Raw genomic sequence first — 16628 nt, 5'->3', positions numbered from 1 at the left:
GGCCTTTCTAGGCAGGACTCCACATAAGGCTCAGTGGTGTCCTCTAGTAGCAAAGGCTAGCTACTACATTATTGGAACACTAGATGGACTGAAGACCTGAACAAAACATTAGCAGTCACTCCTTTTATTCTAGGACCTGAAGTCAAGTCCAACCCAGACTGAAGGAATAAATCTAGTCTCAGGTTGCACGATTCACCCATGAATGTCAGCTGTTATGGTTCCAAGCATCTCCCAAGCCCCAGATCACCACTCCCGGGCAGTTCCTGGATTACGATTACGATCTCCAGGCTTCGACCCTAGCCATCCTGGATTCTCCGACCTCCAACAGGTCTTGAATCACAAATTCCTGACAGGGCTTGAATTAAGCTCCCAGGCAGGCTCCAAACCCAATCCCCAGGAGAATTGTTGCAGCAAAGTCTGCAATGTCCAAACTCACTCTGCCCTTGCACATAAACAGAATCTGTTCATGTTATAACTACTGAATGCTCCTTGTCCGCTCGTGTGTGCATACTGACTGCCTCTCAGAACACAGGTCTCCTGCCCCTCTATCTACCCCATCTCACTCTCCTACATCATCTTCTGTCCCTCCTCTTCCTGATTTCTGCTGTTCATACTCCCCTCCCTTCACCTAGCATAGCTTTCAGGCTCATCTCTTCTGGCCAGCCTCGCAGTTCTGTCTGCTCTGCATCGTCCATTCCACTCACTGGGGCTCGTGCCACTGGCTCCCACCAAGCATCAACTTGCGATGCCGCTCACCCTTCTCCTCTCCATGCAGTGCATTCTTCTCAAGAGTCAACCTCTCCAACCTCCTTGCCATCCTCCCTGTCAAGTATGCAGCAGCTCACCCCTTCCACACCAGCCTGAAAAATGTCCACCTTCTTGCGAACAAGGTCATTTGTACCCATAACCTCCTCCCGGATGAGTGATTCCAAATTCCAGACCTCAATGAAACGTAGTACATTGGTGGCAACTTTCACCGAGGTCATCACACCAGGCTGCATATTTCACCATGTCTCCCAGCTGGATTTATCTCTGGGCCTCACCGTGGCCTACCCTTTAAGCCCCCGGCATTTTCACCCATGTATAATCTGAACTGATCACAGAGAAGAGGAAACTAGACATTGAAGGTGTACTAATCCATACGGAAAATCCTCCCATAAGTGCTGGATGCATCAAATAAAACTTCATGTCTTTTATCTTTCATTTAAATTTATGCTTAAAACAAAAACTAGTCTTGCGTCATACATTGTCCAATGTGTAAATACTGTCCAGGAAAACATGATCTTGTCTGGCGGCAACAAGAGGACAAGCAAACATGTCGCAACTGACACCATCAATCCATAAATTTAGCCATTCTAAGTCTTTGGGCAAAGCCTCCCTACGTGAGAAGCGACTTAGACAGGAAGGGATTGATTGATTATGGAGAAAAGTACAGAGAACACTGCTTCAGTCAATCCTAGGTACAAGTGTAACAAAAAAAAACTATTGTTCATTTACATCATTTTTCTAAATATAGTCTGTGGATTATCTGTATAAAATTATGGTAAATGCTGATTGGATTTTGTACTTAGTACCTTTTCTTTTTACAAACTATGCTGTACGTTATAGCAATGCGCCATTTATGTTCAAATTACACTTACGTGAAATCCTGCAAGATGACGCGAGCAGGTTTGAAAGGCACTTCGACACCTTTGTGTTGCGTCACCTTCCAGTTCAATATGTTTTCAACATCATCTTTCTTCACAAGAAAGCAGTCACAGTTTCTGATTGCTGCTTCCAGAAGTACTCGAATGGAGAATGGCAAACGTGCTATTGAAGAAAGAGAAGAAAAATCATCTTAAAATAACATACCATTATGGAGTATAAATTGCACAAGCAGCAGAAACTACTTTAAGAAACAGAGATGGGTTTGGTAGTAGAAGCAGAATAATAAAAGAAATGGTGGTGGTGGTGGTGGGGGGGGGGGGGGGGGGAGGGGAACAGCAACAGCTTACATTTATATAGCGCCTTTAATGTAGTAAAACGTCCCAAAGCCCTTCACAGGAGCGATTATCAGACAAAATTTGACACTGAGCTACATAAGGAGGTATTAGGTCTGGTAAGAGGTAGGTTTTAAGGAGCATCTTAAAAGGAGGAGAGAGAGGTAGAGGGGGAATTCCAGAGCTTAGGGCTGAGGCAGCTGAAAGCACGGTCGCCAATGGTGGGGTGAAGAAAATCGGGATGCGCAAGAGGCCTGAGGAACAGGTGTTTCTGGTCTTTTCTTTCCCCCCCCACCCCCGAAATGAAACAAAAAGGCTGGGGATGGGGTAAGGGAAGAAGATAAACTAGATGGTGCAGTGGATTAGACATGTGGCTTTCAGCTCAATGATTTGGGTTCAAAACCAGACCAAAAGGAATGAAAGTCTCCTCTCAGCTGGTTAAGAGTCCCACATGTAACGAGTTTGGGTAATCTCAATCCAGTTCTAGTGAGCAGGGATCAAAAGCAGAAAACTCCCTAATTCAGTATTAGGAGACCGAAGGATAGTATTACAAATGGAAAAATGTCACACTGATGCAGTGGGAGGATAGGCACAGTGTTGAAGCAGAGGGAGTATTAAATACACCAGTGTGTTAATTGGATCCATGTAATTTATATAAACTAGTGTTAATTGTATTCAGGTGGTGCGTATCAATTGGGTACTCTCTCGTATCCATTTATATGAGAGCTTATCTAGGGTGTGGAGGGGGTAATGTGGATCTCTGTGAATAAAGGCTGGGAAGCAACTGAAGACCAGGCTTTAGTATTCTATCCTTCACCACCCTATCCAATGGGCTATCCAATTTATTACATAGTGGCTATACCTATTTCTGGAATGCTTGATGCAGACAAGTAGGTTCCCTTAGAGGAAAGCGTTCTATATTCCAGTAATAACCTCATGTTGATGAGCATTAAGTTTAAAAAAAAAGTAATGGAAGATGTCGTCGACAGTGCTATCAAGCGGCACTTACTCACCAATAACCTGCTCACCGATGCTCAGTTTGGGTTCCGCCAGGACCACTCGGCTCCTGACCTCATTACAGCCTTGGTCCAAACATGGACAAAACAGCTGAATTCCAGAGGTGAGGTGAGAGTGACTGCCCTTGACATCAAGGCAGCATTTGACCGAGTGTGGCACCAAGGAGCCCGAGTAAAATTGAAGTCAATGGGAATCAGGGGGAAAACTCTCCAGTGGCTGGAGTCATAACTAGCACAAAGGAAGATGGTAGTGGTTGTTGGAGGCCAATCATCTCAGCCCCAGGACATTGCTGCAGGAGTTCCTCAGGGCAGTGTCCTATGCCCAACCATCTTCAGCTGCTTCATCAATGACCTTCCCCCCAACATTAGGTCAGAAATGGGGATGTTCGCTGATGATCGCACAGTGTACAGTTCCATTCGCAACCCCTCAAATAATGAAGCAGTCCGAACCCACATGCAGCAAGACCTGGACAACATCCAGGCTTGGGCTGATAAGTGGCAAGTAACATTCGCGCCAGACAAGTGCCAGGCAATGACCATCTCCAACAAGAAAAAGTGTCTAATCACCTCCCCTTGACATTCAACGGCATTACCATCGCTGAATCCCCCACCATCAACATCCTGGGGGTCACCATTGAGCAGAAACTTAACTGGACCAGCCACATAAATACTATGGCTACAAGAGCAGGTCAGAGGCTGGGTATTCTGCGGCGAGTGACTCACCTCATGACTCCCAAAAGCCTTTCCACCATCTACAAGGTATAAGTCAGGAGTGTGATGGAATACTCTTCACTTGCCTGGATGAGTGCAGCTCCAACAACACTCAAGAAGCTCGACACCATCCAGGACAAAGCAGCCCGCTTGATTGGCACCCCACCCACCATCCTAAACATTCACTCCCTTCACCGCTAGCGCACCGTGGCTGCAGTGTGTACCAGCCACAGGATTCACTGCAGCAACTCGCCAGGGATTCTTCAACAGCACCTACCAAACCCGCGGCCTCTATCACCTTGAAGGACAAGGGCAGCAGGCACATGGGAACACCACCACCCGCACATTCCCCTCTAAGTCATCACCATCCCGACTTGGAAATATATCGCCGTTCCTTCATCGTCGCTGGTTCAAAATCATGGAACTTCCTTCCTAACAGCACTATGGGAGAACCTTCACCACACAGACTGCAGCGGTTCAAGAAAGCGGCTCACCACCACCTTCTCAAGGGCAATTAGGGATGGGCAATAAATGCTGGCCTCGCCAGCGACGCCCACATCCCATGAACAAATAAAAAAACAAGATCTCATGCAACCAGTGGTGGCCTGAAATATTTTCTCCTCCACGATAAGGTTTAATAAAAACATTTTGAAAGTCTCCAAATGTTTCAAACACGAACATTGCACTCATCAAGTTTAGCCCTTGAAGTGATGTAAATAGGCACATCCTGAGATAAAGTAGTACTCCCTCACAGGGAATCAATGAGCAAGTGGAAAATTACATTTTCGTTTGACCCATATATATGATACACCTGGTCATCGGTACTTCATCTAATGACTTGTTGCCATTTCATGAATCAATCAGGTGCAAGTGTAACACTTTGAAGTGCATGAAGTGACACAAGAATTATATATGTAGAGAGAGAGAGATTTAATGATGGTTTAAAATTGTGATTTGAAACAATATTCCACCAATTTGGTGCAGTAAAGGAATAGCAGATCCTGCTACAACTACACTTTTAATATATTGCATGAGGTAACGAACACTCGAAAAGTTTCAACTTTGTAACAGTCAGCAAAAATGGAAACAAACTAAACAGTCCTTTCTCTCAGCATTCTGCAGCCAAACTATCAAATTAAGCTCCAAGAGCAGGCATAGGAACCAGTGGCTTTGCCTTTAAACGTAGATAAATCAGAACACGGCACAGAAAAATCTCTTAATAATCACATCAAAGGCTTATTTTAAAAAAAAACATATTTATGAAGTAACCGATTGCTAACGTGATAAAAGGATCAAGCCGCTGATCTTTAGACAATACAATAGCTCTGGCAAGTACACTGCATTTAGTGAGCCAACAACAAATCATAATATGACAGCAAGAGTGCCCAGAAACACTCTATTCATAGATACATTCACAGGCTATGTTACTAATTTTTTTCTCTTTCAAGTAATGTAAGAATTTTCCTATATGGTAATTAGGAGCAGAATCACAATTCTGTATGATTGACTCCAACTGTTGAAGCATTACAAGTGGCTCAAAATTTGAGATCTAGTGATAAAAACAGATCATCTGGTCATCATCACATTGCTGTTTGTGGGACCATGCCGTGCGCAATTTGACTGCTGCATTTCCTACATTACAACAGTATCTACATTTCAAAACTACTTAATTGGCTATAAAACGCTTTGGGACGTCCTGAGGTTGTAAAAAGCGCTATATAAATGAAAATCTTTCTTATCCTTTTCCTGTATTTTGTACAGGAGATACCAGCTGGAACACAGAGTACTCCTGAATATACTCTCTGATAAGACTAGAAACTTGCGTCTCTTTTTGGGACTAAAGTAAGGGGACAGGGTCATCTGATTTGCGAGTCTTATCCTCCCTCAGGTTTTCTTCCTAGGACCCAGTAGTCGCACCACACCAGTGCAATCCTTCAGTGCTGCGATATTAAAACATTCCCTCCTGACACCATTCCAAGCTGCTAATTCCAACTTAAAGTTAGCATCCATCGCAGCAGGATGGATACAGGGAGAGAAGATTTAAAATCAGCAGCGGGAGCCAGGACTGAAGTCAGGAGGGAGTTATCATTTAAACATCACAGTCCTTGAGGAGTGGAACGACAGTGGATAAGAATGTGGTAGTTGAAATGAGAAAGAACAGACAGGAAATGTTATTTGTAGATTCCAGCCAAACAGAGGTCAGATTTTTGGTGCATTGGATCTTTGTAATGTTACAAGAATCATGGATTTTTTGGGGGGAATGGAGCTTCAGGGAGTTGTCTTATATGTGGGTCACGTTGCATACATTATATATATATATATATATATATATATATATATATACACAGTTGAAAGACAGGAAAATAATAGAATTGCATAAATGAGACATATCAAACTGTTTTTTTTCCTTGTTAACATTTTAACTGCGTATGGTGTAGGACGTTACAACTGGTGACAATCATTTTCTAACATTTTCCCACATTTAGTACCTAGTGTTAAAAGTCAAACATGCCTGCGTCATTTAGCGAATGGACACAATCCTAACTGGACTAGCAACACTTCCAATTCCCACATTAGCCATCTTTTGCTGTCCTGAGTGAGACTGGTAGTTTAATTATAGGCAGCTTTGTGCCTTCGAACCATACACAACAGCAACAACTTGTATTTATACAGCGCCTTTAATGTAGCGTCCCAAGGCACTTCACAGGAGCGTTATTATACAAAATATGACACTGAGCCACATAAGTAGATATTAGGACAAGTGACCAAAATCTTGGTCAAAAAGGTAGGTTTTAAGGAGCATCTTGAAGGAAGAGAGAGAGGGGTGTGAAGGTTTAGGGAGGGAATTCCAGGGCTTAAGGCCGAGGCAGCTGACGGGATAGTCACGGGATACTGCGTTGCAAATAGCCAATTGGATATGAAGCTTTGACAAATGGGGCGCCCTCTCCTCACAAATCTATCTGAAGTAGTAGTTAAATAAAACAAAACACACTGTGTACGGTGCCTGACGTTTTTGGTGCACAGACCTGAAATCAAACTTGGGTTTCTCAATGGCAAGCAGTGACTGCAAGGGCAAGTTTTATTCAGAGGCTGAATGGTTAAGATGCACCACTGAGGGTACTGGACTGGGATCTGTCGTTGGTAAGGGATTAGCGAAGCCACTGGTATAATTTAAAAGAAAAATAGGAATATTTTTTAGCCGCTGAACTCCACTACTGCAAGGAGACAACTGGTGTTTGTGCAAAGACTGGGCAAACAGCCAGCAGCAGTGCGATCTTACAGCCAGCCCGCAGTATAAAAATCCATGGAAACTACGAAAAAGCACCCAGGCCAAATTGTAGGTAAAGAGACCAGTAAAGATACCAATTATAGTTTGCCCATCTGACAGTTACTTTCATCCACAAAAAGCCTTTTCTCCTATACAAAGCAGCAGTGCTATAAATAAGGGTGCACTGTACTAATGAATGTTATGATGAAGATGGACTATATTTTAAGAAACAGTGGAAAACATGCTAACTTTTGATGTGAAAGAATTATTTGAATCATGATAAAAAAATTAAAATCCATTATTCATTAGTGCTAAAATGCAACATTTAATCCTATGTCTGAAATACTATAAAGACTCTTGCCAATATATATTATAATACTAGTGCAGTAGCAATAGAATGTAGGGGTGAGGTGGAAGGGGAAGGAGTTGCAGTGTAAAGGTCACAATCTGTCTCTTTCTTATTGGCAACTACCTTATCACAGGAAAAACAGTCCCTTTTGTTCTGGTGTGATTAGTCCACAGCCTTAAGGAAATTTAGTGAATCAGAAAGATGTTTCTATATCATCTGCTGGTTGGTAGTCTGTTCTGAGCAATCCAGTGGATGTAGACATTATTCTGACGCAACTCGTGAATAAAACAAAGATTCTGAATTTTTTTTAAAATTATAAAAGCCATTTCTCCTATATTGCTCCCCTTCCAGCACTATTTGTTTTTCAATTTTAGATTTCTCTGCAATTAACATTACATGTGTCCGATTAACAGAAGCCAGGTTTGCTGCTGGACTACCTGGATAATATCCAGTTCTCTGTTTTCAAATGTTAACATACTTATTTTTGATATTTACACATTTGACACTACGAAAGGTTTAAGCCTCTAGCAACAGCCATCCCATATATAGGAATAATGCTGGCATCATACTCAACCCACACTCATCCTTTGGCACTAATGTACTAAAGAACAATTATATGTGAGAAAGCTGGAGACTGAATTCAGCATTCATGAATTCAGTACGGAGCAAAGCAATGATTGAAAATAAATTTGACTGTAACAAAATATTGCCCGCCCAGTGGTTAGTAACTTATACGTTTTATCTTATGAAAAGTGTAAAAGGATCTCTTTGTAGGATGGCAGTGTATCAATATCAAAGAACATTTCAATTTGAGAGGACAACATTGCCAGTTAATTTTCTCATCCACATATAAACACTGCAATTAGTGACAGTGAATGAACCACAGCATGTACAACAGAAGTGTCATAATTCGTCCGGTGTCAAATGTTCAAGGATGTGTTGCACAGTTGCTTTTACATAGTCTTAAGAGGGGTGCTTGCACCACTAGTTCCCAAAATGTGGCTCTCACACCCAAACTTGCTGGATTCACCAAGATTGGCGCAAGACCATCAAGCTGTTAACAATCAATTTAAATATATGGGCACAATGGTTAAATTGCAATGAAAACGTTTGCGATAAGCTGTTGTGAAAAGAGCAATGAGCTTACCATATCTGTCGTCTCTCAATTTGCACAGATTGTAGAACTTCTTTTCCTTCCTATTAGGATCAAGGGGCTCCAAGAGGTGTGAAAAGGGGTTCTTCATCATTGTTAATGTGCCTAATGGAGGAAAAGGATCACCTAAAATATATACACATTTGAACTTAAATTTTCTCCAAAAGCTAAAATTACAGAAGTTTTTTTAAAAATAAAGTTAACAAATTATTTTGGTGCCCCAACATTAAGACGTACTATAACTAAGAGAATGCCATATGGATTAACAATATCAGTACTACTATAAAACCAGCACAAACCCAACATTGTATTAACTACTTGCGTTAGAACACCACAGAGTTCAAATTAAAAACTTGCCAGGTGAGAAATGACGTTTTCAAACATATTACAGGACATCATGTAAATACAATATGCAAAATGCTCAGCGCCTAAGGCCTATGCTATAATGAGACTGCAGAAGGAATACTGTTACGTACACAGTGTGATATCAGACATACCAAGCTCTCAATTCCTTCTAATAATAATTCTAACTCAAAATTGCAAGTTACCCTTTCTATTTCCCTGTAGTCAACTGCTCTGCCTCTAAATTTTCATTACGAAATAAATAATTCTTCAAAGCACAAGATGGAGCACAGTGATTGGTCTCCTTCACTGTCAAAATAGATCCAAATAAAATAAAGCCACCTCTATGAACTCCATACATTACAAAATAAACACCCAGTTGAAGCACTCATCTCAAGATTCAATAGTGGTTGATGTTGAATGACTCGTAAGACAGAATTACTGCTTTGTATCTCACTGCCAACTAGCTGTAACCCCATACAAAATATTCTTAACAAATAAAAACACGTGATGGTAAAGTGGATAAGACAGAAATTAGTAAACGGTATAGCTTGTCAACTTAACTTAACTGTTTAAAATGTGAACAAAAATTATGGTGCTTATGAATTACTGTACATTAACCAGTACAAAGGGCATATACTTCCGAGTGATCCTACATAAAGTCATCTATGCTAGTCCTGCTTGGGTGACAAAGTCATGGATAGTGAGCTGGTTTCATCAGTAAATATATCATGGGTCCAAATTATGGGCACATAGGCAGAACAGGAGAGAAAGGTAAATGCTATCTCAACAGTGAACAAATTCATTGGGCAACCAGGTGGCTATTTAGCATCCCCTTTTCATTCATGAAGATTACAATTGTACAAAGCACTAAACATACACTACCATCAGCTATACTTTCAAAGGAACAGAAGTTGGCCATTCAGCCCTTCAAGCCTGTTCTGCCATTCAATTAGATCATGGCTGATCTGTATCTCAACTCCATCCACCCACTTTAGTTTCATATCCCTTAATACCCTTACCCAACAAAAATCTATCAATCTCAGTTTTGAAATTTTCAATTGAGCCCCAGCCTCAACAGCTTTTTTTTTGGGTGGGGGGGGGGGGGCGGGGGCGGGGTGTTCCAGATTTCTATGTCCCTTTGTGTGAAGAAGTATTTCCTGACGTCACCCCTGAACGGCCTAGCTCTAATTTTAAGGTTATGCCCCCTTGTTCTGGACTTCACCCACCCCGCCCACCCAAAGGAAATAGTTTCTTTCCATCTACCCTATCAAATCCTTTAATCATCTTAAACACCTTGATTAGATCACCCTTTAATCTTCTATACTCAAGGGAATACAAGCCTAGTCTATGCAATATCTATCTATATCTTCCATGACGGCATCCAAAATTACAAAGTAGGAAGTTACTTCATTGGTTATGCACCAGACCTATTACACTGACCCACAAAACTCCAAATCAATCTAAAACGTGTTGTCTGGGGGCCATAAGTTTTGAACTTTTAACTTATCTTACACAACAGCATCAATAAATGAACAATGCAAAGAAACTTAAGACTTCTTCAAATCAGGGAAAGCTCAATTAGTATACCATACAAGGCCGCAAAGTTAAGAACATATTAAACATTGTACTGAATTAAATTATTTAAACAATTGTTTGCTATCCTGAAGAGTTTTAAGTAATCATTGACTAAAATGATCTCTATACTGAAATTCCATTTTCTTCAACCCAACCTAAGTCCTGAATATAAATATACAATGCAAGTTCAGGTAATCATGAAAATACCTGATCATTCATTCACTTTGTTCATCAATACATTAAAATGTATTACTTTTAAAAACTACCATCGTAAGATACCAGAACACACAGCAGTGACTTGTGGCAGGGGTGTACAACATCCAAATCCAGCCCACAGGCTCCTTTAATCTGGCTCGCAAAGCCCCTTCCTGTTCTTTTTAATCTTTGTGTGTGCTTGTGTACAAAGATTATCTCGTTTAAGCTCTTTGAACTTCTTGGGTCTGAAGGACTGTGAAAAGGTCACTCTCTGATTGGTGGATTTAGACCAATCAGGAATTGATCTCTACCAGTTCTCGAGGCTCAGAAAATTTAAAAAGCTGAGAGTAAAGCTTCCAAGTTTTTGGGAGAAGGGGGGAGATTGGGGAAGGCTTGATTTTTTTTTGTCTCAGTTTTTGTGTGTATGGGAACTTTCATTTCTGTGTAATCATATGCAACCCACTGTGGTTTTGGTGAATACTTCTGGCCCCAGCTCCAAATGCCTATGTGACAAGAGCAGGTTCTGTACTCTACACATTTCAACAAACACAAAGGAAGATGCGAGTGGTTGTTGGGGGCCAATCATCTCAGCCCCTGGGCATTGCTGCAGGAATTCCTCAAGGCAGTGTCCTAGGCCCAATGACCTTCCCTCCATCATAAGGTCAGAAATGGGGATGTTCGCTGATGATTGCACAGTGTTCAGTTCCATTCGCAACACCTCAGATAATGAAGCAGTCCGTGCCTGCATGCAGCAAGACCTGGACAACATCCAGGCTTGGGCTGATAAATGGCAAGTAACATTCGCGCCAGGCAATGACCATCTCCGACAAGAGAGAATCTAACCACCTCCCCTTGACATTCAATGGCATTACCATCGCCGAATCCCCCACCATCAACATCCTGGGGGTCAACATTGACCAGAAACTTAACTGGACCAGCCATATAAATATTGTGGCTACAAGAGCAGGCCAGAGGCTGGGTATTCTGTGGCGAGTGACTCACCTCCTGACTCCCCAAAGCCTTTCCACCATCTACAAGGCACAAGTCAGGAGTGTGATGGAATACTCTCCACTTGCCTGGATGAGTACAGCTCCAACAACACAAGAAGCTCGACACCATCAAGGACAAAGCAGCCTGCTTGATTGGTACCCCATCACCACCCTAAACATTCACTCCCTCCACCACCGGCGCACAGTGGCTGCAGTGTGTACCATCCACAGGATGCAATGCAGCAACTCGCCAAGGTTTCTTTGACAGCACCTCCCAAACCCGTGACCTCTACCACCTAGAAGGGCAAGGGCAGCAGGCACATGGGAACAACACCACCTGCACGTTCCCCTCCAAGTCACACACCATCCCGAATTGGAAATATATCGCCTTTCCTTCATCGTCGCTGGGTCAAAATCCTGGAATTCCCCACCTAACAGCACTGTGGGACTGCAGCGGTTCAAGAAAGCAGCTCACCACCACCTTCTCAAGGGCAATTAGGGATGGGCAATAAATGCTGGCCATGCCAGCGACGCCCACATCCCATGACCGAATATAAAAAAAAGAAAGAAAATCTACCAAAAATGCATCATCAAAAATCACTTGACATTTTTCAACAATCTATGCTGTACCAAAACTCAAGTATCAAACTTTTCAATTTCTAAACACATGAACATATGCAATACTGATAGTATAACATGATGTTTCAAACTGATGCCCATGAGATCTGCAAGGTCAGATGTCTGTCTGGGGCCAGACATAACACTCACTTCCAACGGAGCCAAACGGATTCTGTGTTCTGCATTTGTTGACTTACTCGTATGAAATAACTTGCATTGATATTGTGCCTTATCATCTGCTAAAAGTATGTTCCAAGGCACTTCACAGCCAATGACATACTTTTGAAGTGCAATCACCATTTTCTAGGTAAATGCAGCAACCAACGTGCGTATAGCAAGATCCCACCAACAGCAAATGAAATTAAAGACTTTTTTTTTGGTGGTATTGGTTGAAGTGACTGGGGAAAGCTCCCTGGTCTACTTTGAAGAGTGTCATGGGATCTTTTACAATCAGTTTAACATCTCATTTGGAGGGCAATACCTGCAACAATGCAGCACTCCCTCAGTACTACACTGAAATGTGATCTTACATTGTGTACTTAAGTCCTACAGTGAGACTTGAACCCACAATCTTCTCACTCAGGGGTGAGAGGGTACCAATCCACACTTTTATCATGGGTTTTCCATACATAGAAAAGGCTGAAAACCATTACAAAAGTCGCAGTCTATGAAGTGCACAATACTCTACCACCTTTTCATAGAAAAACATTTCAGTATGACAACCACGCTTCAAACTGCAAGTTTCAGGACAGAAAATAAAATCAAGCAAAAAAAAAACAAAACCACAACCACAACCATCCCAATACAAAAAAAAATTCTTTAAACATGTATTTTTCACATGAAGTTACAACTTGTGATTCTTAACATTTTAAAATAGAAAATTCTTTGCAACAGCCCCTCTAAATCTGTCGGAATAACAAAACACAAGCCAATGACATCTGTATCGCATACCACTCCACAACATTAACAGTGAGGAATTAGTGACTGATATTGCTATAAGAAACTGAAAACATAGACTTACATAAATTGTAAGATCATATCAAAAAAAAAGCACATCTTAAGTTTATCTTCATCTCAATCCTGTGTTGTGTTGCTGACTCATCACACATTCCAGTGTGTTCTTCATAATATGTACACAAATTGAAGATTTCTTATCACCATTTACATTTTTCCCAGCAGAAGTGCCAAGTGCGCCAGTTATCAATTCAAGTGGCTCGTTGAACAAAAATGGTATTGTACCAAACTCTGAACTGCAGTTATATCAAGTTTGTTTCACTGTGTTAAAGGGGATTACACAGTTTGAATCAATTAATAGATTGGTAGATTTTTAGATTTCAGCATATTAAAACCAAATTGGACTAAAACTGTACCCTAGTCATATCAGCACTGTCCATAAAGGCAAATTGCAGACTGATTTCCACTTATATAGTATAATTAGTTCTGTACTTTTTAGAAGGATTAAATATCAATGTGGTACAATACATACCTTACAGTTAAAACCTTGACCAAGCAGAAGCACTTTATTGTTGCACATTTGAACCCCTAAATAATTTAACGTAGCTGGCAGCAAATACGCCAGATATCAGAGCTTAGACCTGCAGTCCTTAAGAATGGCTTTATACTATTTAAAATTGATCAAATAAATTTAGTATGAATTTGTTATTGTACTATCTCGTGTCTCGAGCGACCAGTTTCAAACGGAACTGAATTATTAACACGAGGCGGTTTGCCTGCATTCTTAGAAACTTATACAAAGCCAGAGAGGGACTAATTGTGGAAACCGATCTGTCCGTGGGAGCATCAAACCAGCAAGTGAAATCATAGAATGATGAGCACAGAATGAGGCCATTCGTGCCTGTAACGCCTCTTTGACCAATTAGTCCCACTCACCTACTCTTTCTCCATAGTCCTGCAAATTTTACCCTTCAAGTATTTATCTAATTCCCTTTTGAAAGTTGCTTTTGAATCTGCTTCCACCACCCTTTCAGGAAATGCAGCTGGCCAGCTTTCACTTGCAGACAAGTTCAATTTTCTGAGAAGATCTGCTTATATTCACAACTACTCTTCCTCTCTTCAACCCCCCACCAACCAATTTCTGCACACCAGCATTTGTCCCCAGCCCTGCCTGCACTGTCATTGCACAGAGTCCTGCACCTTTCCCCCAGCCCTGCCTGCAGTGCTGTCATTGCACAGGGTCCTGCACCTTTACCCCCAGCCCTGCCTGCAGTGCTGTCATTGCACAGGGTCCAGCACCTTTCCCCCAGCCCTGCCTGCACTGTCATCGCACAGGGTCCTGCACCTTTCCCCCAGCCCTGCCTGCAGTGCTGTCATTGCACAGGGTCCAGGACCTTTCCCCCAGCCCTGCCTGCACTGTCATTGCACAGGGTCCTGCACCTTTCCCCCAGCCCTGCCTGCAGTGCTGTCATTGCACAGGGTCCTGCACCTTTCCCCCCAGCCCTGCCTGCAGTGCTGACACTGCACAGGGTCCTGCACCTTTCCACCCAGCCCTGCCTGCAGTGCTGACATTGCACAGGGTCCTGCACCTTTCCACCCAGCCCTGCCTGCAGTGCTGACATTGCACAGGGTCCTGCACCTTTCCACCCAGCCCTGCCTGCAGTGCTGTCATTGCACAGGGTCCTGCACCTTTCCACCCAGCCCTGCCTGCAGTGCTGTCATTGCACAGGGTCCTGCACCTTTCCACCCAGCCCTGCCTGCACTGTCATTGCACAGGGTCCTGCACCTTTCCACCCAGCCCTGACTGCAGTGCTGTCGTTGCACAGGGTCTTGCACCTTTCCCCCCAGCCCTGCCTGCAGTGCTGTCATTGCACAGGGTCCTGCACCTTTCCCCCCAGCCCTGCCTGCAGTGCTGTCATTGCACAGGGTCCTGCACCTTTCCCCTCAGCCCTGCCTGCAGTGCTGTCATTGCACAGGGCCCAGCACCTTTCACCTCAGCCCTGCCTGCATTGATGTCATTGCACAGGTTCAACATACCAGCATTTTTCCCCAGCTCTCCTTGCACTGCTGCCATTGCACAAGGTCCTGCATATCAGCACTTCCCCCCAGCCTTGCCTGCACTGGTGTCATTGCATAGGGTCCTGCACTTTTCCCCCAGCCTTGCCTGCACTGGTGTCATTGCATAGGGTCCTGCACTTTTCCCCCAGCCCTGCCTGCACTGATGTCATTGCACAGGGTCCTGCACTTTTCCCCCAGCCCTGCCTGCACTGGTGTCATTGCACAGGGTCCTGCACTTTTCCCCCAGCCCTGCCTGCACTGGTGTCATTGCACAGGGTCCTGCACTTTTCCCCCAGCCTTGCCTGCACTGGTGTCATTGCACAGGGTCCTGCACTTTTCCCTCAGCCTTGCCTGCACTGGTGTCATTGCACAGGGTCCTGCACTTTTCCCCCAGCCTTGCCTGCACTGGTGTCATTACACAAGGTCCGGCACTTTTCCCCCAGCCTTGCCTGCACTGGTGTCATTACACAAGGTCCGGCACTTTTCCCCCAGCCTTGCCTGCACTGGTGTCATTACACAAGGTCCGGCACTTTTCCCCCAGCCTTGCCTGCACTGGTGTCATTGCACAGGGTCCGGCACTTTTCCCCCAGCCTTGCCTGCACTGGTGTCATTACACAAGGTCCGGCACTTTTCCCCCAGCCCTGCCTGCACTGGTGTCATTGCACAGGGTCCTGCCGCTGCACCGGTCACGCGCCGTCTCGTGCACCCGCAGCAGCACGAGCAGGTCACAGCGGCAACGGTGCGGGCAGGAGCGGACGGCAAACCGAAATATCCCCTGTCACCCCAGACTCGATGTCAGTCCGTTTTCCTCGCCGTGGTGGCCACGTTACCTGATGAGGCGGCCCCTAACCCGAAACGCCGACGTCCGCTCCTATCGCGGCTTCACTCACGGGAACGTCCCTCTGGTCCGTCCAGCTCGCCCTGGTACCGAGCGCTCCCACACCTCCGCGCATGCGCCCATCACAGCCGCACCGTCAAACCGCACGCGCGGTGGGCGTCCGTGCGTCGATCGGCCCATTGTTCGACGTGATGACGTCATTCTCCCGCGTTGGCCAAGCACCAGCACGTGGTACTGGTGTAATCCCAGAATCTTACAGCGCGGGAGGAAGGCCATTCGGCCCGTCGTGCCTTTGCTGGCTCTTTGGAAGAGCTGACCAATTTCGTCCGGCACACCAGCCTTTTCCCCATAACCAACAATAACAGCCACTTGCATTTATATAGCGCCATTAAAGTAGTAAAATGCCCCAAGGTGCTTCACAGTGTTATAATTTGAGTTCTGATCAAAGGTCTTCGACCTGAAAAGTTAACTCTATTACTTTCTCCACAGATGCTGCCTCACTTGCTGAGTTTTTCCAGCATTTTCTGTTTTTATTACAATTTGATAACCGTGCAAATTTGTCCTGTTCAAATACACGTCC

General features: G+C 43.9%; 1 protein-coding gene across 1 annotated transcript in view; it reads right to left on the bottom strand.

Moving 5' to 3' along the window:
* aco1 (aconitase 1, soluble) overlaps positions 1-16163 on the bottom strand; it is a 62823-nt gene extending 46660 nt beyond the window's left edge. Inside the window, exons 1-3 of the mRNA XM_067983563.1 lie at positions 16041-16163; positions 8471-8581; positions 1641-1809 (exon numbers count right to left, since the gene is read on the bottom strand). Of these exons, the coding sequence (XP_067839664.1) occupies positions 1641-1809; positions 8471-8570 (269 nt within the window). The 5' untranslated portion in view covers positions 8571-8581; positions 16041-16163. The remainder of the gene's footprint in view (positions 1-1640; positions 1810-8470; positions 8582-16040) is intronic.
* Between the last annotated feature and the right edge of the window lie 465 nt (positions 16164-16628).

Source organism: Heptranchias perlo, chromosome 4 (assembly GCF_035084215.1).
Source record: "Heptranchias perlo isolate sHepPer1 chromosome 4, sHepPer1.hap1, whole genome shotgun sequence".
NCBI lineage: Eukaryota > Metazoa > Chordata > Chondrichthyes > Hexanchiformes > Hexanchidae > Heptranchias > Heptranchias perlo.
This window is presented reverse-complemented; position numbering and strand designations above follow the sequence as displayed.